Raw genomic sequence first — 20273 nt, 5'->3', positions numbered from 1 at the left:
GACTCTGTGACCACTGTGTTATTAAATCACAATGCTTTAGTTGTCATGAGTCAACATGCTATAATGTTCTGTACCATCGCACTGCTCTCACCAGCATCATATCAAGCATATTTCCTCCTGTATTGTAAGAAATATCAGTAGTCCAACAGTGTAGTCAGTGTATTGTTTTTAATTACTAAGTCTTTGTCGCTCCGTCATTTTAATGATGTCTTTTATTAGACTTCTTAATAATGTTTAAAACCACATCAACCATGTAAAATTTGGTAATGTAAAGAATGACGAAATTATTACTATTGTGTTGGCAGAATACAATTATGTTTTAATCGAGTTATTATTGGTAGAAAACTCCTGCCAAAATGTTTAAGTGTTAACATTGACATCGTCTTACAATGAAGTATTTTTTTTAATGTTACGTTACTTGACTTTCTAGTGTTTATTACATATTTCACTCTTCCGGTCATCGAGCTAAACCACCTAACTGCTCCTTTGACCACTCGCAGTTGCTAGGCAACTTAAAACAATCAGTAAACCGTGCTTACGGTGCTATGCCCGCCCCACTCCACCTCTGATTGGTTCGTACTCGTTGCTGTCGTTGTTTGGATTGGTTAAATTAAAAATTGAGGGCCGCGATTGGTTGGAGTTCAGGGGACCGACGAGAGAGTAACGTCTCCTCCTGAGAGAAATAAACAAAAAACGCCGGCCAAGTTGATGGAGAACAAGCAGAGTTCAGGTCGGTAGCCTACGTCCTAGTTAAAACGTTAAAGGTGTAAACTAGTTTAAACTCTCATGTGGATGCAACCACAAACGCGCCATATTGATTTCGGCGTCAATTGAACGTTTTGTGCTTGACATATTTGACGTTACATTACATGTAGCTGACGCATTTATTTCTTATTGCATTTTAAGCCATGGCTTACATTTCGCCTGGCGAGCAATTAGGGGTTAAGTGTCCTTCTCAGGGAGTGATTTGAGTAGCATGACCTCCTGTCTCTGCTCCTGGTTGTCCCATTCCTCTGTCCGTCCTGTCCCATCAGAGTCCGCAGTGCCAGACGTCCACAAGACGATCAAGGCTGCGTTTGAAGCGTTTGACTATGAGTCTAACAACAAAGTGGATGTCAGGTGAGCTCCCATCACAAATCACAACTTACAACAAGCAAGCATCAGCATTGTTGTACTTAGTAGATTGGATTGAAACACGGTCAAATGGGAAGTTTGTTTACCCTTACTTCGAATAAGTCTTTACATTCATCCGTATCTTCTACATCGGTCTACAAATGGGGAGAACTTTGTTTCTCAGGGAGATCGGCACCATCATTTATTCCCTGGGATGCTTCCCCACTCAGGCAGACCTACATGACCTAATAGCCCAGGTAAGACAGTGTTTACTTGTATTTTGCTCATTGTTTAAATTAATAATGCGTTTGTTTTTGTTTTGTTTTCGTCCACAATGTGTTCTTATTGTTTTTTGTTTCAACGCGGCTCGATCTAAAGGGATATTATTGTTTTGTAGGACAATGCTCAACCTGTAGTTTAAAGGCCCAACGCTCAGCAACATTTTCCTGTTCAGGTTGAGGACCAAACTGGATACATCCATTTGGAAAAGTTCCTCCCAGCCATGACCAAAGTGCTGATGGAGCACAAGTAAGTGTGTTTTCTCTTATTTAAACTTGTTTCTGATGCCAGCCTTCTAGTTTCATATCTCAAACTGACCTAATTATGATGCTGAATTCTGAGGTTGAGAAGAAGGGCCATGTCAGGATGAAAATAGGTCTACTATGCTGCTGCCACACTACAGGAACAGACACAAATAGCAATGGTGTCACAAGGTGTACTGCTGGTACATGTCGGAGGCAGGGAGGGAGGACTCAGACGCAGGGTCTCCAGGTTTTCAAAAAGTGTTCTTTAATCCAAAGAAAAGACATGCTCTAACAACAGGTAGAATAACAATGATGCAACAGGGGACAACAGGCACACAGGGCTTAAATACACTAGGGAGGTGCAGGTGATTGGACACAGGTGGAAACAATCAGGCAATCACAGGACAAGGCAGGAAGTGAAGCTAACCCAGGGACACAAGAGACATGAAATCTACAAAATAAAACAGGAAGGAGAACCAAACCGTGACAAATGGTGTGTGTGTGTGTGTGTGTGTGTTAGGTTCCCCTCTGTCCCAGAGGACCTGCTGCTTCAAGCCTTTGAGGTGAGATAAACTTCTGTTTCCTCATATTCTACTCTCTCCATATCCCAGAGTCGTAGTACCAGTGACTGGTACTTGTGTTTCCAGGTCCTGGACAAGGGAAAGAAAGGGTACTTGGAGCATGCAGAGCTGGCAAAGTACATGACACATGAAGGTGAAGCAGGAGCTTTCAGTTCTCACTAAAATCAAATTCTGTCATCTATGCTTTTTTTAAACCTTTTTTAAAACTTTTTCTGCATTTAACATTACTCGTTGTGAATAAACCAGGTGAGCTCTTCACTCAGGAGGAGATGGATGAGATGCTGACAGCACTCGCTGACCGCGAGAACAACCGTGTCTATTACAAAGACTTGATCAACCAGTGGACCATTGACCCAGACATGTAGACAATGTCACAGTCTGTGTGTGTGTTTATGTTCATGCCTGCATTATTTCAAGTTTTAGTAAATACATATTTGTGTTTCAATCCCAAACTTGTTTTTCCATAAATGTCTTTTTTTTCACATGAAATGCAATTTCTTCTCAATCTGGCAGATTTAGGAAATGTATTGGTGCAGGACTGGTTCATCTTCAGGTCAAACATGCAAGTTTTCATCCTTCCATCAATTTACATATTGTAGCCAAGCTCATTTTTCTTGAAGCCTAAGTGTTGGTGAATGTCTGTGCACAGCAGGAGGTGATGTTATAAACCTTTTGCTGGAGTCATGGACAGCTGATCAAGGATAGAGCTTTAAGAAAAAATAACAACCCTAGACGTTGAAAAAACCTTAACCCAATTTTGTATGTCTTTTCAACTGATAAATTGCTCACTGAAAACATACATAAGTTCCATAGTTTTCATGTTAACAGCACTTAACAAGGAAAATTATTTCATTAATTTGTATTTATGAATAGCAATATGAACAGAACACTATACATATTACACTTTTCTTATACAAAAATTAAAGTATATTTTGGGAAAATAAATTGTGAAATTAAAAGTGCAGCAACAACATGGACAAGTTAGTTTAGGATTCAGTGTTTGTAAACCATTTTTCTGAATCATCATCAAACTTCATTTTGAGGTTCTGTAACAAGATCTGGCTCTGAGTCACTCGAATCGGGATCAATCAGCTCCGTCTCCCTCATCGTCACTCGATGATTCTTTGTGTCAAGGGAGTCGCCTTAATTGCAGATTCCTCTGGTCAACGTGTTTATTCAATTCAATTCATTTTATTTTTCTTCAACCCAAAGGGAGTTTTGAGTGAGCCTCTAAAAGACATGTGGCAAACTCAAGACCCGCGGGCCAGATGTGGCCCTTATTATGACATCATTTTAGAATAAATATAACCTATATTAGGTTGATGTCACACTTTCTTTTGCTTAACCCTTGAATGGTGTTCGGGTCTGTGGGACTCTTTTTCATTTTTCAACAAAACAAAAATAATATATAGAGTTATCTTTTCAAACTCAGACTTATTGGCCTTCGCTCATTTTCTGCAAAGAACATATATGAGACAACATTTTCATCTACAGCACACCATAACCCTCCCCCCCTAGACATTTATATTACACACAGGGTGTTCGGGCTAGTAAAAGTATGGAAATTGTAGGTCCGGTGTACCCTGAGCCTGTCCTCCTCATGTCTGGGCCTGCTCTAAGTGTGGGTCAAGGGACAATGACAGTTGTCCTGGACATGGCTCAGGGACTCACTGAGCATAACATCACATGGGACCATTTGTTTTACATTGTACAAGCTGGGACAGGAGCTCCTAAAGAGGAAGCTGACCATGGTGGGAACGATGAGAAAAAACTCCCTCCTTAATTGCTGCCTACAAAGAACAGGCCTATCAACTCGTCCAAGTTGGTCTACATGGCTGACACGTCCCTGGCAACCTATGTCCCAAAGAAAACCAAGAATGTGGTACTCATGAGTACACTGCACAGGGATGGAAGACTCTGTGGCCTGCAGCACCAGAAACCAGAGATTATCATGGACTACAAAGCCACAAAAGGAGGTTTGGACAACATGGACAAGCTGGTGTCTGCCTACAGCTGCAAGAGGACGACCCTACGCTGGCCACTGGTGATTTTCTTTGACATACTGGACATCTCGGCGTACAAAGCCTTTGTCATCTGGATGGCATTGAATCCAGAGTGGAACAGAGGGAAGCTCCAGAGAAGACGCCTCTTTCTCAAGGAACTTGGGAAGACGCTTTTGAAACCACAAATCCTGAGAAGACCTCATGTTCCGAGAACCTCCGACTCTGCAGCCACGGTGAGGAGGATTCAGGAGGACAATGCTGCTCCCCCATCCACCCAACCTACAGAATCATCTGCAGAGCCTGAGGTAAGCGTGTGATGCTGTTGCAGTATATGTTTGACACTCATAGCTTACTAGAACGAGGTTTTGGTAAAATTCATGATCTTTTCATCATTCCAGGTTGCGGCCGGCAGCAACAAAAAAAAAAAACACTGTGAAGTGTGTGGACCCAAGACAGACAGAAGACACACAGACAGATGACAGAGATAAAAGATGCAATATACATGCATCAAGTGCAAGAAGCACATATGCAACACACACACACACACACACAGTAAAACTCTGCCACTCATATGTTGAATAGGCTGGTATATGCTGGTATGAAAAGGCAATGTGTTCAACAATGTAATGTGTTCAATGTAAACTGAGTGTTGTGCTATGTAAAATGACCTGCTTATTAATAAAATTCAATTAAATAAAAGTCGTGGTTGTCATGGTTATGAACAACCTTGCTTCATTTGTAAATTTGTCCACTTGTATCTTGATTATAATTGATTTTCTTGATTTAAAACAAAACTTTAGTTAACTATATTTGCTGTTTATATTGTTTCTAATTTGGATGAATAAAACATCGGTTGACTATTTTAACAAAAAAATGTTTGATTGTGTTAAATTAAAAACCCCAAAATGCAGCCGGTCCAACAAAAATGAACACCATACAAGGGTTAAGAAGCAGTTTTCATAAAGAGGAACCATGCTTCTCAGACAAAACATGAGGTATTTTGAAAGAAAAGATGAACACGCCAAGTGTTTCCTTCTTGTTTTCTGAAGTCGTAGTGGTTTTAACAAAGCAGCAAGTGGCTTTTCCCTCAGTCTGCCGTTTCTCTCAGTAGGGGGGAGGTATTCAGATACTTTTACTAAATAATAGTAATAATGCTATGTAAAAGGCTCTGTTAAGTAAAAAAAGCCATGCATTCACAATGTTACTAATGTACAGAAGTGAGTATCAAATGCCCCTGTTCATATGTTACAGTATCATACAGTTGTTATAGTTTCACAGTAGATATAAATGCATAATAAAATATATATAACCTGTGCGTGCTAAAGAACAACAACTTTCCTTTTTGAGATTATGACATCGGCCATCTGTTTGAGTTCATTGTGCCAAAAATAACATGTTAACAATAACATATTTTTCATTGTTGCCGCCTTGCCAGAGACAGGTAAGTCGAACAGGTTTGAAAGACTGTCACAGTTTTGTCAGTGTGGAACACTGACGCATGCTTAAAAGATAAAGAAGCACGTCAAAGGGTGTGCAGTGCTAAAACGGTCTAGGGACTTTTTTTACTTTTGAGCTTGTGGGAAATACCAGTTGTGCAAGTTTCAGCGAAAACATCCAACTATTCAATTGTAAATCACCCCACCGCTCTTTTGCAATGTACAACATGTTGACAGTAAGTAGCTCCGGTATTCATCAGGTTATCCAACTGCTCGGACGGCAGGTTGTACGTTTGCAGATATTTAGTCATGAACTAAAAAAAAAATCAACAGGGACAGAAAATACATGTTGACCAGGTCACTGAGCTGTAACATTTCCTTCTGAGGTTGACATATATGACAAAAACATCAGCTGAGTTGAACAGTAACATCTTCCTAAATTGTGGACTTATGTGTATGTCACTGCACACGTTTCTCTCCAACAATATTTCTCGTGAAAGTACAAAGACGTTATTTACGTTTGTGGTCAACATTTATGCACAAGTACATAAACAAATACATAATGCAAGACACAGAAGAATTGAGGGCACATGACAAAATTCACAGATTCAGCCCATCTAAAGGAAGTTAATCCTAAAATTCATCAAAATATAAAACTAAGTAAAGTATAAACATATATTTATTAACTTTATACATGATTTATGATAAGGACAGAGTGAGAACGCCTTTCCACTGCACAATCCATCCTGTCCATGTCACCAAGGCCACACCAGGCTGTTCTTCTCCCCCTACTTACGCTTAGCGCTGCATGTAACGCGGTTGGAGGTTGACGTAGATGGACCAGGCCTCCGTCTGGGAGTTGTCGGGGTTCCACTTGCCGGAGTCATGGTCCTCCATCTGCTCTTCGGCCTCCTCCTCCTCACTCAATGCCTTTTCTCCATCTCCATCTCGACGCTCGTTCCAGTCACACACCTGCTGGGCCTCCTGCGTCGTCCTGGTCGAGGAGCTTGAGTGACACCTGGTGCAGACCCTCAAGCACTTAGTCGGGTGGATGTGTTGGATCATCGCTCTGGTCTTGGAGCACGCGGCGCAGACCACAAAGCCGCATTTCCTGCAGTGGTGTCGACGCTGCATCACCGAGAACCTGCCGGAGCAGCGCATGCAGACCGCTGAGGCGTAGTCAGGGATCCAGGTGTTGGCGAAGTCGGAGCCGGTCCGGCACCCCCCTTTCTGCACCAGAACGGACCGGCAGTCCTCGATGTGCTGGATCCAGGCCTGCTTCTCCTCCCGGGAGGCGGCTGCCACGTAGAAGGACTTGCGCGGCGTACGGATCAGCCACTGGTTTCTAATTGATGATCCGTCCTCCAGGTCCTCAATCTGACTCTCCTCTGAAAATCAAAATAGAAAAAAAGTAATGTCACTATTACATCTCATTTAGCGCACGCTTTTATCCAAAGTGACTTACATTGCATTATAACCCATGCGTTGCATTTGGCCCGCGGAGCAATTAGGAGTTAAGTTTCTTCCTCAGAGACATGTCAACATGGCACATGGAGCAGCGAGGATTCAAACCACCTACTTTGTGGTTCCCAGTGCATCACACTACTCCATGTGCCACCATTGTCTAATAATATTCCCACATCATCTGGGGCACACAATGCACAGCTGAAACTGTTGAGCCTCGTATCGAACCTTTGATGAAAAGGCTTATCGGTTAATTGGTTGTGCTGAGTTCTGCCAAATCAGTTGTATAATGGAAAGTCCCACAGAACTCTTTTCCAGCTAAACTTGAACTGTGTGCATCAACTCAAATGATCAACTTGGCCTTGGGAAGTGGAAAAAAAACTCTGTACATCTCTGTATCATTCAATTGTCTCCCTTTGATGTCTGCATTGATTTACTGTCTTTAAACATGTAAAACCTCTGACTAGGATGGTCTCGGTACCAATTCCGGAACAGTTGCTTGATTGTGAACTGTTTCCACCACAAAATTAAAATGGATGTAAGAATCACTTTTAGAAAAGCTGTTATTCAAGCTGTAACATGGTGCAGGACCATAAACATCAAATAAACCATCCAAAAGGGAAAAAGATTGAACATAATTTCTCATCAAGATGTGTGCAGTTTGTTCATTTTATGTTGAGAAATCTATTGAAAAATCTCACTGTCAGATTAACATTGCACGTTAACAGCAAAACTATTCTTGAACAGTGAGTTGTTAATGCAACGGTTACATAATGTGTTCCAAATAACCAGTTTGGCAAGAATTTTGTGACTATTTTTTCATTCTCCCGTTTTGTTTGACCAACTGAAAACACCCAATGCATTGAATTTGCTTTTTCTAATGTTTGAATGGAAGACCCCTGATGTCCGTGCGTCTTACCCAGGGGGATGATGTTCTGCTTCTTGTGCCAGCGGCCGTTCACGATGATGGTGCCGTACACCAGCACGTCGTTGAACAGGAAGAACCTTCTGGGCTGTGGCCCCTTGCGGCTCATCTTCATCAGCCGACCCTCTCCGATCAGAAGCCGACCCGGTTCGTACAGCGGCTTCCCCGACGGCCCGAACGATTTCTCCACGGCCTGGATCCGCTCCCAGTTGTCCTGCGCAAACATGACCCGTTTCCCCGTGGTACCCATTTGTGTTCAGCACGTTAGTGTGTTGTCGTTGTTGCGCATATAGTCCCGCTGCTGAGACGCTGTTCTGGACTCAGACTGCGGCTCACGGGCGCTTCTTTTATACAGTGGCACTCCCCCAGTTTTTAGACAACCCCTTCTGAGCAGAGGTTAGAAGGCGTCAACGAATCTCTTTCCAGGAAGGACTCGGGGCTTGTTAAAGTTTATGGGAATAGTACCAACCTCCGTTTTTCCACCATGCTTGTCAACAACAGGCTTTATCAACAGCAATGGACATTTTTCTAGACTTCATGATCTTTCATATTCATGTAATGATGACTAGAGACCAGTGGCTGCTGGTGGATATTTTTTTGGTAGGGCCAGCCAATAAGTTTCAGTAAACACCCCAGTATAATTTAATACAAAGGAAAACGGTATCAAACACATTATTACTTTGCAGTTAAATATTTACTCCACTCCCCTCACTGGCTTACCGAATCCAGTTCAAAACATTGGTGCTCAGGTTATATCCATGCTGCGAATGGATCGGGTCCAGTCTAGATCCAGGACATGGTAAAACCCTACATTCCAACCCGCACACTCTGCTCTGCATCTGCCAAACTGCTTGTTCCTCCTTCACTGAGAGCAAAACACCCCAGTGAGCACAAAACGTAATTTCAACGTTGAAATATGGTTGAAATCGGGTTGAAATGAGGTCTGAACGTCTAAGACCTCATTTCAACGTGCGTGAAACATCAACGTGCTAGAAAACGGTACATTTCTTGATTATGTATCATGCTGTAAGGTACGGTTGAAAGAGAGACGATAAAATCATTAAGATTATCATAATAATGAATAAACTGGTCGGCGAAATTTGGTCTACGCAAAGACGTGATTTCAACGCATTTAAGATGTTTCTTAAAACGTCATTAATATGGAAATACAGAGTGCGTAGTTTTAATATGCTTTAAGGACAAAATTACGGTGGCCGAGAAGGTTCAGACAAATACAAAAGCAACAACACAACCGCAAACGCCACAACACAACACGAACGCCAAAACACAAAATCCAAAAGCCACATCACAACCGCAAATGCCAGAACACAACACGAACGCCGCAACGCAACACGAACGCCGCAACACGAAAATACAAAAGCCACATCACAACCACAAATGCCACAACGCAACACGAACGGCGCAACACAACACGAACGCCGCAACGCAACACGAACGGCGCAACACAACACGAACGCCGCAACGCAACACGAACGGCGCAACACAACACGAACGCCGCAACACAACACGAACGCCGCAACGCAACACGAACAGCGCAACACAACACGAACGGCGCAACACAACACGAACGCCGCAACGCAACACGAACGGCGCAACACAACACTAACGCCGCAACGCAACACGAACGCCGCAACGCAACAGAACACGAACGCCGCAACGCAACACGAACGGCGCAACACAACACGAAAGCGAAAACGGAAGTAGCTGCCCACGGGAGCGAGCGTATTTTGGAGGAACGCCCACGGGAGCGAGCGTATTTTGGAGGAACGGCGCTGGAGGATGCCAGATCGTTTAAGAAGTAAGTGAAACATGATTCCTTGCGGCTACAGTTAAAGTTTAACTAACGTTAGCTAAAAGATGCGTGGCGCCATTTAGCTAACGTTAGTTTGTTAGTTAAATAGCCGCAAGGAATCATGTTTCACTTACTTGTTAAACGATCTGGCATCCTCCAGCTCCGTTGTTACGTGCCTACTGGTTTTTGAACCTACTGGTTTGGCTACGCGTTTAGATGTTATTAAGAGAGTAATCCTACTTGGGCAATGTGCTAGAAAACCTGACAGAACTATGTATTTCACGCTACGCCACCAAAAACCAGTTGTCTTGGCTCACCCTGAACCAAAAGATGTTCTTGCCACTGACGATTTGCAATTTGATGATAAGTAGTGAAATCAGCAGCGGCATTTGACAGCTCGGTTGGCCGATGGCGTAGCGCCGCCGTCTTATAAAGTTTTGCTATTTTGCTCAACTGCGGGTTCGAATCCAGGTTGTGGCGATCTTTTAATAAACGTATGTTCTCTTATTTATTTCTTTATATGTGGCAGTGATGTAGTGCTCACTTATACAATCATAATCGCTGCATTGGATATGGGATGCATTTTGAACATGTTCAGCAATATGTTTGCGAATGTGTGACGGATCAGGTGACTGAGGAAGACAACATCTGCCGCTGTCGGGGCAAAACAAACACGCACGCGTAGCCAAACCAGTAGGTTCAAAAACCAGTAGGCACGTATGTTGCGTTGCGGCGTTCGTGTTGTGTTGCGCCGTTCGTGTTGCGTTGCGGCGTTCGTGTTGTGTTGCGCCGTTCGTGTTGCGTTGTGGCATTTGTGGTTGTGATGTGGCTTTTGTATTTTCGTGTTGCGGCGTTCGTGTTGCGTTGCGGCGTTCGTGTTGTGTTCTGGCATTTGCGGTTGTGATGTGGCTTTTGTATTTTCGTGTTGCGGCGTTCGTGTTGTGTTGTTGCATTTGCGGTTGTGATGTGGCTTTTGTATTTTGTGTTGTGGCGTTCGTGTTGTGTTGTGGCGTTTGCGGTTGTGTTGTTGCTTTTGTATTTGTCTGAACCTTCTCGGCCACCGTACAAAATGATGCAGGCCGTTTCAAACATTAGTTGAAAACACGTAACTCTGCTCACATCTGTAACGCGCATGCGCAAGTTCTTAGACGATTCCAAACTTTTTCTTTCAGGTTTTTCAGGCCCCAAAACTGATCCTCTCCCGACCTGTCTCAACTCTTTGCCTTTGGTTACGCCCCTTGATAAGTGTCCAGGTGTGTCTCCTGGCACAGCTGATTTTGCTTCCCCTGAAAAAAGAGGACATGTTCGGGTGAAAGAGGACGTCTGCTTTGTCTTGTGTTGCACTTGCTGATGTTTGACTGTTAGAAAAGTTGTGGTCAAGCCAACAAACACAGCTACAGGGCTGCCATCTCTCACAGTTTCCCCGTGTGAAACACACACCTTTGCAGGTTTTCACACGCACTTATGCCACGCATCCAATATCTCACGCTAAATAAATAATCCATTCATCCATTCTGGTTCCATGTGTGGTGTGTGAAAATACGCAAAAGCGCGTGTTACGCGGGGAAACTGTGAGAGATTGCAGCCCCGTGCCTGTGTTTGTTGGCTTGACAACAACTTTCCTAACAGTCGAACATCAAGCAAGTGCAACACAAGAGGGCAAATAAGTTACTGAATAGTCCAGCAAAAATATATAGATGCAAAATGACCTACAATTTCACTCATGTGGGCCTATGTGATCATGGGGTCAGAATGCACACCAAATTTTACCAAATAATACACACTCGATGCAATTTTCATTGTCGTTTTTCAATAAAGGGTGGAAATTGCCCTTTAATTATTGGTCCATCTTTAATGTCCAACCCACATAGCTGCAGTTTTTTTCCACCTCAAACACACATCAGTAAAATGATGTAATTCATACTTATGGAATAAACTATGTAGTCATATAGTCAGATACGGACAATAGGCCTACATAGCCGTGTATAATCAATGTTATGATTTTACCTTGTTTTTTTCATTAATATCTTGCTGTGGGCTAATACTAATATGAATGCCATTTGTTAAGTGTTCAAAAAGCTGGGCAGGAACAGGCTGGTAAAAAGGGAACCTTATAGATGTTTTATTTATTACTATCATAGATAAATATTCCAGTATCTTATTTGTGGTATCGTATCAAAAGTATCGGGTATCGTAATATTTTGGCAGGTATAGTATCAAAGTCATAATTTATTATTGTGACAACCCTAAGTGTAGCCAAGATATTCAGCTTCCTCCAGAACAAGCATGCAGAGGTGGAAAGAGTAACAAAATGTTGTTCTCAAGTAAAAGTACTGTTACTTAAGTCAAGGTACTAGTCTAAAAATGTACTCAGAGTAAAAGTTACTGAGTTACTTTTTTAAAAGCTGGGTGGGGTGCGTGATTCTAGTGTAGATATGAAAAGACAAGGCTGGCGCTGGCGGTCCGACCGACGGTTCGCTGACGTCGGGACGTATGCACTCCAGTTGCGGACGTTTACTCTGCGATCTCCTTAAACTGTCTCTGCTCTTCTCACTGAAGCAAAACAATATGTGGACAATAAATATCAGAGCCAAGAGCAGCGAGTGTAGTCACCTACTGCTGCTAACACATCCCGTCAGACCAGGATTATTTATTTATATCCGTTGATGAACTTTTCTCCTCTTGTTACCCTGGTAACCGCTGTCATTACAGACGGTTGCGTCGATTCTTACTGTGAAAATCTACGTACTTGCGGTTAAGCGGCTTCGCTTCGTATTTTCATTTGATTTCAGCTGGATTTGCATCTTTTTTTTCCGTCTCCATCATTCCTGTTTAGCGCGTTTTGTTCTCTCGCTCATCACTCAATCAGTGCAGTAACAATTTTTTTTCCTTTGCATTTTTTCTACTCAGTAACGGATATGATTTAAAATGTAGCAAAGTGCAATACTTCAAACTAAAAGTACTTAAGTAAAAGTAAAACTACAGATGAAAAAAAATACTTTAAAAAGTAGAAGTACACAAAACAACTACTTAATTACAGTAACGCGAGTAAGTGTAATTTTTTACTTTCCACCTCTGCAAGCATGCACCTTTTGGGGTTGGCCGTTAAACCGGCTTTGCGAAGAGCTTCCAGGACTGCTGCCAGCTTTACCAGATGGCTGTCCCAGGAGTCGCTGAATGACTACATTATTTAGATATGCAGCTGTGTACTCACAATGTGGTTCAGAACCCTGTCCATCAGTTGCTGAAATGTGGCTGGGTCTCCATGCAGGCTGAAGGGAAGCAGTGTACAAATACAGCCCTGACAAGGTGGGGAAGGCCGTCTTTTGAAGTCTCCGCCAATGGTACCTGCCAAAATCCGTTGGTCAGGTCGAGGATGATGATGAAACAGGGTTTCCCAAGCCGGTCAATCAGCTCAACCACCAAGGGCATAGGATAAGCCTCAAACTTTGAAATTCATTACAGAATCGTTTGCTTTTGTTGGGTTTCGGGACCAGGACAACCGGGCTGGTCCACTCACTGTAGGATTCTTCTATCACCCCTAGAGCCAACATCTTCTGTACCTCCTATTCAATGGCTGCTCTTGTTGCTTTGGTTATCCGGTAGGGGCGCAATTTATCTTCTGGCCTGGTTCCCTGGTAATTGTAACACCCAGACTGGGGATTTTGGTCACAAAGTGATTTTCTGTGTGTCTTCTGTCAATCACCCTTCCCTCTGGTTTCAGACACCGCCTACCTGTGTGCCGCCGCCCCCCGTGATTACAAGCCCCACCCTTATTGTTTACACCTGTGTCTCGTCCCCCTGTGTATTTAGCCCTTGCCGACTGTAGGGTGTGGGTGCGTGGGGTTGAAGACACGGCACAGGACCGCAGGGTGGTGGGTTTCAAAAATGCTTTTTATTCACACAATTAATTAATTAACTCGCTCGCTCGCTCGCTCGGTCGGTCCGTCTCCCCTCTCCCTCCTCGCTCGCCTCTGTCAGTTCGGCTGGTGCGAGGGCAAGGGAGGACTCAAACGCAGGGTAATGGAAAAATAAAAAGACTTTAATTGTCAAACTCACAAAATCAAAATCGCTCCAACCAAAAAAAGGGGAGGAAGGAGGAGAAAACAAAACAGACAAAAACAGGGACCTGGAAACATGAAACGTGAAACAGACTTGACTTGACTTGACTTACTTTGAACACTGACATGTAGACAATGACGTGACCAAGGACAACTGGCACGCAGGGCTTAAATACACAAGGGAGGTGCAGGTGATTGGACACAGGTGGAAACACTCAGGCAATCACGGGACAAGGCAGGAAGTGAAGTTACCCAGGAACACAAGAGACATGAAAACTACAAAATAAGACATAGAGCAGAACCAAACCGTGACAGAACCCCCCCCTCAAGGACCGAATTCCAGACGGTCCTAAAGGGGGGCAGAACCATGAAAATCAGACAAGGGGCGGGAGGGTGGGGACCCGACAGCTATGGTCCGGCGGCCTGCCGGGGCGGCGGCCGGGCGTGGGGTGCTCTGGGGGTCTGCCGGGTCGGCGGCCGGGCCTCGGGGTCTCGGGGGGTCTGCCGGGTCGGCGACCGGGCCTCGGGGTCTCGGGGGGTCTGCCGGGTCGGCGACCGGGCCTCGGGGTCTCGGGGGGTCTGCCGGGTCGGCGACCGGGCCTCGGGGTCTCGGGGGGCGCCGGGCGGTGCGGCTCCGGCGACGTCGTGGCGTGGGGCGCCGAGCTGTGCGGCTCCGGCGTCGTCGTGGCGTGGGGCGCCGAGCTGTGCGGCTCCGGCGTCGTCGTGGCGTGGGGCGCCGAGCTGTGCGGCTCCGGCGTCGTCGTGGCGTGGGGCGCCGAGCTGTGCGGCTCCGGCGTCGTCGTGGCGTGGGGCGCCGAGCTGTGCGGGTCCGACGTCGTCTTGGCGTGGGGCGCCGAGCTGTGCGGCTCCGGCGTTGTCTTGGCGTGGGGCGCCGAGCTGTGCGGCTCCGGCGTCGTCTTGGCGTGGGGCGCCGAGCTGTGCGGCTCCGGCGTCGTCGTGGCGTCGGGCGCCGAGCTGTGCGGCTCCGGCGTCGTCGTGGCGTCGGGCGCCGAGCTGTGCGGCGCCGAGCTGTGCGGCTCCGGCGTCGTCGTGACGTGGGGCGCGAGCTGTGCGGCTCCGGCGTCGTCGAGGCGTGGGGCGCCGAGCTGTGCGGCTCCGGCGTCGTCGAGGCGTGGGGCGCCGAGCTGTGCGGCTCCGGCGTCGTCGAGGCGTGGGGCGCCGAGCTGTGCGGCTCCGGCGTCGTCGAGGCGTGGGGCGCCGAGCTGTGCGGCTGCGGCGTCGTCGTGGCGGGGGGCGCCGAGCAGTGCGGCTGCGGCGTCGTCGTGGCGGGGGGCGCCGAGCAGTGCGGCTGCGGCGTCGTCGTGGCGGGGGGCGCCGAGCAGTGCGGCTGCGGCGTCGTCGTGGCGGGGGGTGCCGACCCAACCCCTGACCCCACCCCCCCTTCAAGGACCGACTTCCAGGCGGTCCCAAGAGGGTGGGAGGGAGGGGTCATGGTCGGGGGCCGTGGGGACGGGGCTGGAGACTGGAGTCTTGGGGCCGGAACGGGCGGAGACTGGAGTCTTGGGGCCGGAACGGGCGGAGACTGGAGTCTTGGGGCCGGAACGGGCGGAGACTGGAGTCTTGGGGCCGGAACGGGCGGAGACTGGAGTCTGGGGGCCGGAACGGGCGTGGGTCTTGGAGCTGGGGGCGTGGGTCTTGGAGCTGGGGGCGTGGGTCTTGGAGCTGGGGGCGTGGGTCTTGGAGCTGGGGGCGTGGGTCTTGGAGCTGGGGGCGTGGGTCTTGGAGCTGGGGGCGTGGGTCTTGGAGCTGGGAGCGTGGGTCTTGGGGCCGGTTCGGGCGGAGCCGGGCGTCGCTGTCGCCGAAGGCGGAGGTCCAGGGCGTGGGGGTCGTACCTGGCCTGGAGGCGGGCGGCCAGCTCCAGCACCTGTTCCCAGCGTGCGCTGAGGACTGGGGGCTGGGCGCTGGCCTCCATTGGCGAGGCCCAACCTGGGTCCGGAGAGCGGCGAGGGCGGTGACCGGGGCGCTGCCCGGAGCCTGCTTGCAAGCCGGGGTTGGCTTTGCGCCGGGCAGCCAGCTGCGTGCCGTGTGGGTCCCCAAACGCCAGGCGAGTTCCCAAAAAGGGGTTTCTCCGGTTAAACCCTGCTGAGTCCTGAGGCGGTCGCGTCATTCTGTCAGTTCGGCTGGTGCGAGGGCAAGGGAGGACTCAAACGCAGGGTAATGGAAAAATAAAAAGACTTTAATTGTCAAACTCACAAAATCAAAATCGCTCCAACCAAAAAAAGGGGAGGAAGGAGGAGAAAACAAAACAGACAAAAACAGGGACCTGGAAACATGAAACGTGAAAAAGACTTGACTTGACTTGACTTACTTTGAACACTGACATGTAGACAATGACGTGACCAAGGACAACTGGCACGCAGGGCTTAAATACACAAGGGAGGTGCAGGTGATTGGACACAGGTGGAAACACTCAGGCAATCACGGGACAAGGCAGGAAGTGAAGTTACCCAGGAACACAAGAGACATGAAAACTACAAAATAAGACATAGAGCAGAACCAAACCGTGACAGCCTCACTGTTTATAGGGGCGAGAGGAGACCCGTTAATTCCCCCCAGCTGGTTGCCAAGTGTTTCCACCTGGCACTGTTCCCCGAGCCACTCCCCCTCTCTCTCCCTCTGCAGCCGAGCCGAAACCACGCCCGCCACCACATACCCCCACCGCCCGACTTAGGCCGGGGAGCCGTCCGGCCTAGCTTACTCCCCCCCCCCTCCCTCGAGAGGGCGGGAGAGGAAGTCCGCCACGACCATCTGCGTCCCCGGCCTATGGACCACCTTGAAGTTAAAAGGCTGCATGGCCAGATACGTTCCCATCCGTTCCCAAAATTACGGGGTGCGTCAGGTGGGAGCTAACCGCGACCTTTATTCTATATTTTTTTCCCCTGAACCGAAGTTCGACGGACACTATGGGATACTCGTGAATGTCCCCCTGCACACACCTTATTTTCACCCGCGACGCTTCTACCAATGCCCCTGGCCGAACCAGGCTCTGGTGTATCATGGACTGCGAACAGCCCGAATCCACCATCGCCTGGCGTGTACCCCCCTGGATTCTTACCGGAACGCGGTACGTCGCTCCCGGGCCGGGGGAGGGTGATGGAGCGCCGGCAACCCGGATCACCTGCCCCACCTCCATCAGCGGGCACTCCCTCCGCAGATGGCCGGGCTGCCCACACTTCCAGCACTCCTGCCCTGGCGTTTGAGAACCTCCGGGTGGGTCAGGAAGAGGGCCGGGGCTTGCTGCGGTCGGGGGGTCCCGGTGTCGGATCATCGGCTCCCGCCGTGGGGCTGGTCAGGGTCGCCCTGTGGTCAGCTGCTGGCCCCATCCCCGTGGTGCGGCTGCTTCCGAACTTCCTTCTTGTTGCCATTCTTCTTTTGAGGGGGGCAATACCGTCCAGTGCCATTCTCAAAGAGCCTGTGGCAGTATTGACAAGATGGTCGATTTGTGACGGACTGAAGTTTTCACAGGAGTCTTCTGATATCTTGAGACAGGACACTGAACTTAGAGCAGAGGGAATGGCTTCTTTAAATGAGGCTACAGCGGTGTCCGATAAACATCGACTGTAGAAACCCTTGGCAGGAGGAAGAGATTCTGGCAGTAGAAATTCAAAGGTTATCAGACAATGGTCGGACAGGAGAGGGTTCTGTGGAAAGATTGTTAAGTGTTCTATCACAATACCATACACAAGAACCAAGTCGAGGGTGTGGTTAAAACAATGAGTTGGTTTGTTTACAGTCTGACAGAAACCAATTGATTCCAGCAAAGAGAGAAATTAAGTACCAAGGCTGTCGTTATCGACATCCACATGAATGTTAAAGTCACCCACTATAATTACCTTGTCCGTTTTAAGGACCAAACTTGTTAAGAACTGTGAAAATTCACATAAAAATTCAGAATAAGGACCTGGGGCCCTGTACACTATTACAAAGAGAACCGGCTGGAATTTTTTCCAGGTTGGTTGTGAAAGACTGAAAGTCAGACTTTCAAATGAGTTATAATCCAGTTTAGGTTTAAGGTTTATTAAAAGGCAGGAGTCATAAATAGCTGCCACTCCACCCCCTCGGCCTGTGCCTCGGGGGGATATGAGTATTAAAATGACTTGGAGGAGTCGCTTCATTTAAGCTAAAGTACTCCCCATCCGATAGCCATGTTTCAGTAAGACAGAAAATATCAACATGGTTGTCAGATATTAGTTCATTTACTAAAACAGCTTTAGAGCACAGAGATCTAATATTCAAAAGACCCCCTTTAATTCTCCTAGTTTGTTGCACAGTTGTATTGTTACATTTAACTTTGATTAAGTTATTAAATATAACTCCTCGGTTGTTTACCTTTAACTTAAATAACGGTGTCCGTGGGGCAGAAACAGTTTCTATAGAGTTAATTACGCTGAGTGACTGCTCGGAATGAAGCGCAGAGAAGTGTGTAAGACTGCGACTCTGCTTCCTGGTCTGAACTCTGGGTCATGGATTAAGTCCATTAAGAAACTGGGTCAGGTTCTTAGAAATGAGTTGAGCTCCATCCAAAGTTGGATGGATGCCGTCCCTCCTAATCAGACCAGGCACTCCCCAAAACGTCTTCCAGTGATCAACGAATCCCACATTATTTACTCGACAACCAGCGGCGGAATGACGACATGCGGCTATACATGTCGTCACTGATCAAGTTTGGGAGGGGGCCAGAGAAAACTACGGTGTCCGACATTGTTTTAGCGTATGTACACACCGATTCCACGTTAACTTTTGTGACTTCCGAGTGGCGTAACCGGGAGTCATTACCGCCGACATGTATTACAATCTTACTGTATTTACGTTTATCCTTAGCCAGCAGTTCAAGATAAGACTCAATGTCACCCGCTCTGGCCCCGGGGATACAAGTGACTATGGACCCTGGTTTCGCTAACTTGCCCGTTCCTCAGAATGGAGCTACCTATAACCAGAGTTGGCTTCTTAGCGGTGTGTCGCTGAGTGGGAAGAATCGGTTTGAAACGTGAAGTGGTTGGTGGTTAACCGTGTGCTTTGACTTAGACTTATGCTTATTCCGGACAGTCACCCAGCCTCCCGGCCGCTCGGGGGTTGCCGGGGGACGGTTAGCAGGAGCAAATGATACGTCTATGTGGTCCGCACCGACTATAGGAGATGGCTGGTTAACAGCCATCTAACTCGCGTTTAACAACGTCTCACTAGATAATTCGCCGCTTGTACCGACAATATCACGACAGAATCAACTTGGTATCGCTAGAGCTCTGAAAGTTCAAGACATCGAACACGCTGTCGACAGGAAGTGACGCAACAGACTCACCAGCACAGATGATGCCGACTTGAAACCTAAATCTTCAATCTTTTGATGCAGTGCTGATTAATCATTAATTGACCAACAGCCTTCGAGATACGTCACCGATAGAGCTAAGGTTGCCTTCATGATGGGCTCCATGACTGGGAGGGCGTTGGCCTGGGCTACCAGCATCATATCAGTGCTTCTCAGACGAAATGCGTAGAGTTTTTGATCACCCAGTTAGAGGCAAAGACGTTGCTTCACGCCTACTTTCTCTAAGACAGGGGTCCCGCAGTGTGGCCGAGTTCGCAATCGACTTCAAAACCATAGCGCAAGGGTCCGAGTGGTCCGATGCGTCACTCCAGGGGGTTTTTCTCAGAGGACTTAACAACCCAGTGAGGGAGGAGTTAGCATTGAGGGATGATTCTGAGAGTCTTGAGGCCTTAACTGCCCTTGCTGTAAGGTTACAGAGCCGCCTAGGTGAGTTTAAGAGAGAGAGACCAGCCACCTGTTTAACTCGCCAGCCTCCCGCTCACCCCCTCCCCCACCCCCTAGGAGACGTGGCACAGGTCTCAACTGGAACTCATTCCACAGCGATCCCACTACTGACTCACATGCTAGATACCAGACTTCTCCCGATCGCCCTGCACTCCACCACCCAGCCGAGGAAACCATGCAACTCGGGAGGACCAGGTTGACCCCCGAGGAGCGGCAGCGCCGCCTGCGGGACGGTAGATGCATCTACTGTGGCCAGAGGGGCCACCTCATCGCCTCCTGTCCAGTGAGGAGGACGTCACTGGTGAGCCGTACCACACTGCCTGTAAGTCCGCCTCGGGTCCTTCCTTCTCTCAAAACCACCTTTCTCAGTCAGATATTGCTGGTGGATTCAGGTTCGGACACCAACCTGATAGACAGCAGATTGGTGCGCAGACTGGGATTAGAGAGGCATCCTCTTCCGAAGCCCCTGGAAGCTAGTGCCCTCGATGGGCGTCTACTCTGTCGAGTCACTTACCACACATCCCCGGTGCAGTTAACCTTCCCGGACCACCACACAGAGACC

The 20273-nt window shown here is 47.7% G+C and overlaps 2 protein-coding genes across 3 annotated transcripts; one reads left to right on the top strand and one right to left on the bottom strand.

The window, feature by feature from the left end:
• Nucleotides 1–53: 53 nt before the first annotated feature.
• Nucleotides 54–2990, top strand: efcab2 (EF-hand calcium binding domain 2). Of its 2 annotated transcripts, none has more exons than XM_037490152.2 (7): nucleotides 54–730; nucleotides 1035–1119; nucleotides 1283–1370; nucleotides 1568–1641; nucleotides 2158–2200; nucleotides 2285–2351; nucleotides 2465–2990. In XM_037490152.2, the coding sequence occupies exons 1-7, from the start codon at nucleotides 709–711 to the stop codon at nucleotides 2581–2583; spliced, it is 498 nt and encodes a 165-aa protein (XP_037346049.1). In that variant the 5' UTR covers nucleotides 54–708; the 3' UTR covers nucleotides 2584–2990. The 2 variants fall into 2 exon arrangements, with proteins under 2 accessions (XP_037346049.1, XP_037346057.1); XM_037490160.2 differs by having other exon boundaries at nucleotides 312–730; nucleotides 1298–1370.
• A 2155-nt stretch (nucleotides 2991–5145) lies between these two features.
• LOC119229604 (pleckstrin homology domain-containing family F member 2-like) lies at nucleotides 5146–8477 on the bottom strand. Its single transcript, XM_037490136.2, has 2 exons — nucleotides 8041–8477; nucleotides 5146–7045 (listed from the first exon to the last, which is right to left on the bottom strand). The coding sequence occupies exons 1-2, from the start codon at nucleotides 8294–8296 to the stop codon at nucleotides 6456–6458; spliced, it is 846 nt and encodes a 281-aa protein (XP_037346033.2). The 5' UTR covers nucleotides 8297–8477; the 3' UTR covers nucleotides 5146–6455.
• Nucleotides 8478–20273: the final 11796 nt, after the last annotated feature.

The sequence above is a fragment of the Pungitius pungitius genome, chromosome 4 (assembly GCF_949316345.1).
Source record: "Pungitius pungitius chromosome 4, fPunPun2.1, whole genome shotgun sequence".
Taxonomy (NCBI): Eukaryota; Metazoa; Chordata; class Actinopteri; order Perciformes; family Gasterosteidae; genus Pungitius; species Pungitius pungitius.
The sequence above is the reverse complement of the archived record's forward strand: the minus strand, read 5'-3'. Positions and strand labels throughout refer to the sequence as shown.

Excerpts from the sequence above, each read along its gene's own strand:
- LOC119229604 (XM_037490136.2), bottom strand. The coding sequence starts at position 8,296 with ATGGGTACCACGGGGAAACGGGTCATGTTTGCGCAGGACAACTGGGAG. Across the intron at positions 7,046-8,040 it reads GCAGAACATCATCCCCCTGG|AGGAGAGTCAGATTGAGGAC; the intron begins GTAAGACGCACG and ends TTTGATTTTCAG.
- efcab2 (XM_037490152.2), top strand. The coding sequence starts at position 709 with ATGGAGAACAAGCAGAGTTCAG. Across the intron at positions 1,642-2,157 it reads AAAGTGCTGATGGAGCACAA|GTTCCCCTCTGTCCCAGAGG; the intron begins GTAAGTGTGTTT and ends TGTGTGTGTTAG. Across the intron at positions 2,352-2,464 it reads AAAGTACATGACACATGAAG|GTGAGCTCTTCACTCAGGAG; the intron begins GTGAAGCAGGAG and ends TGAATAAACCAG.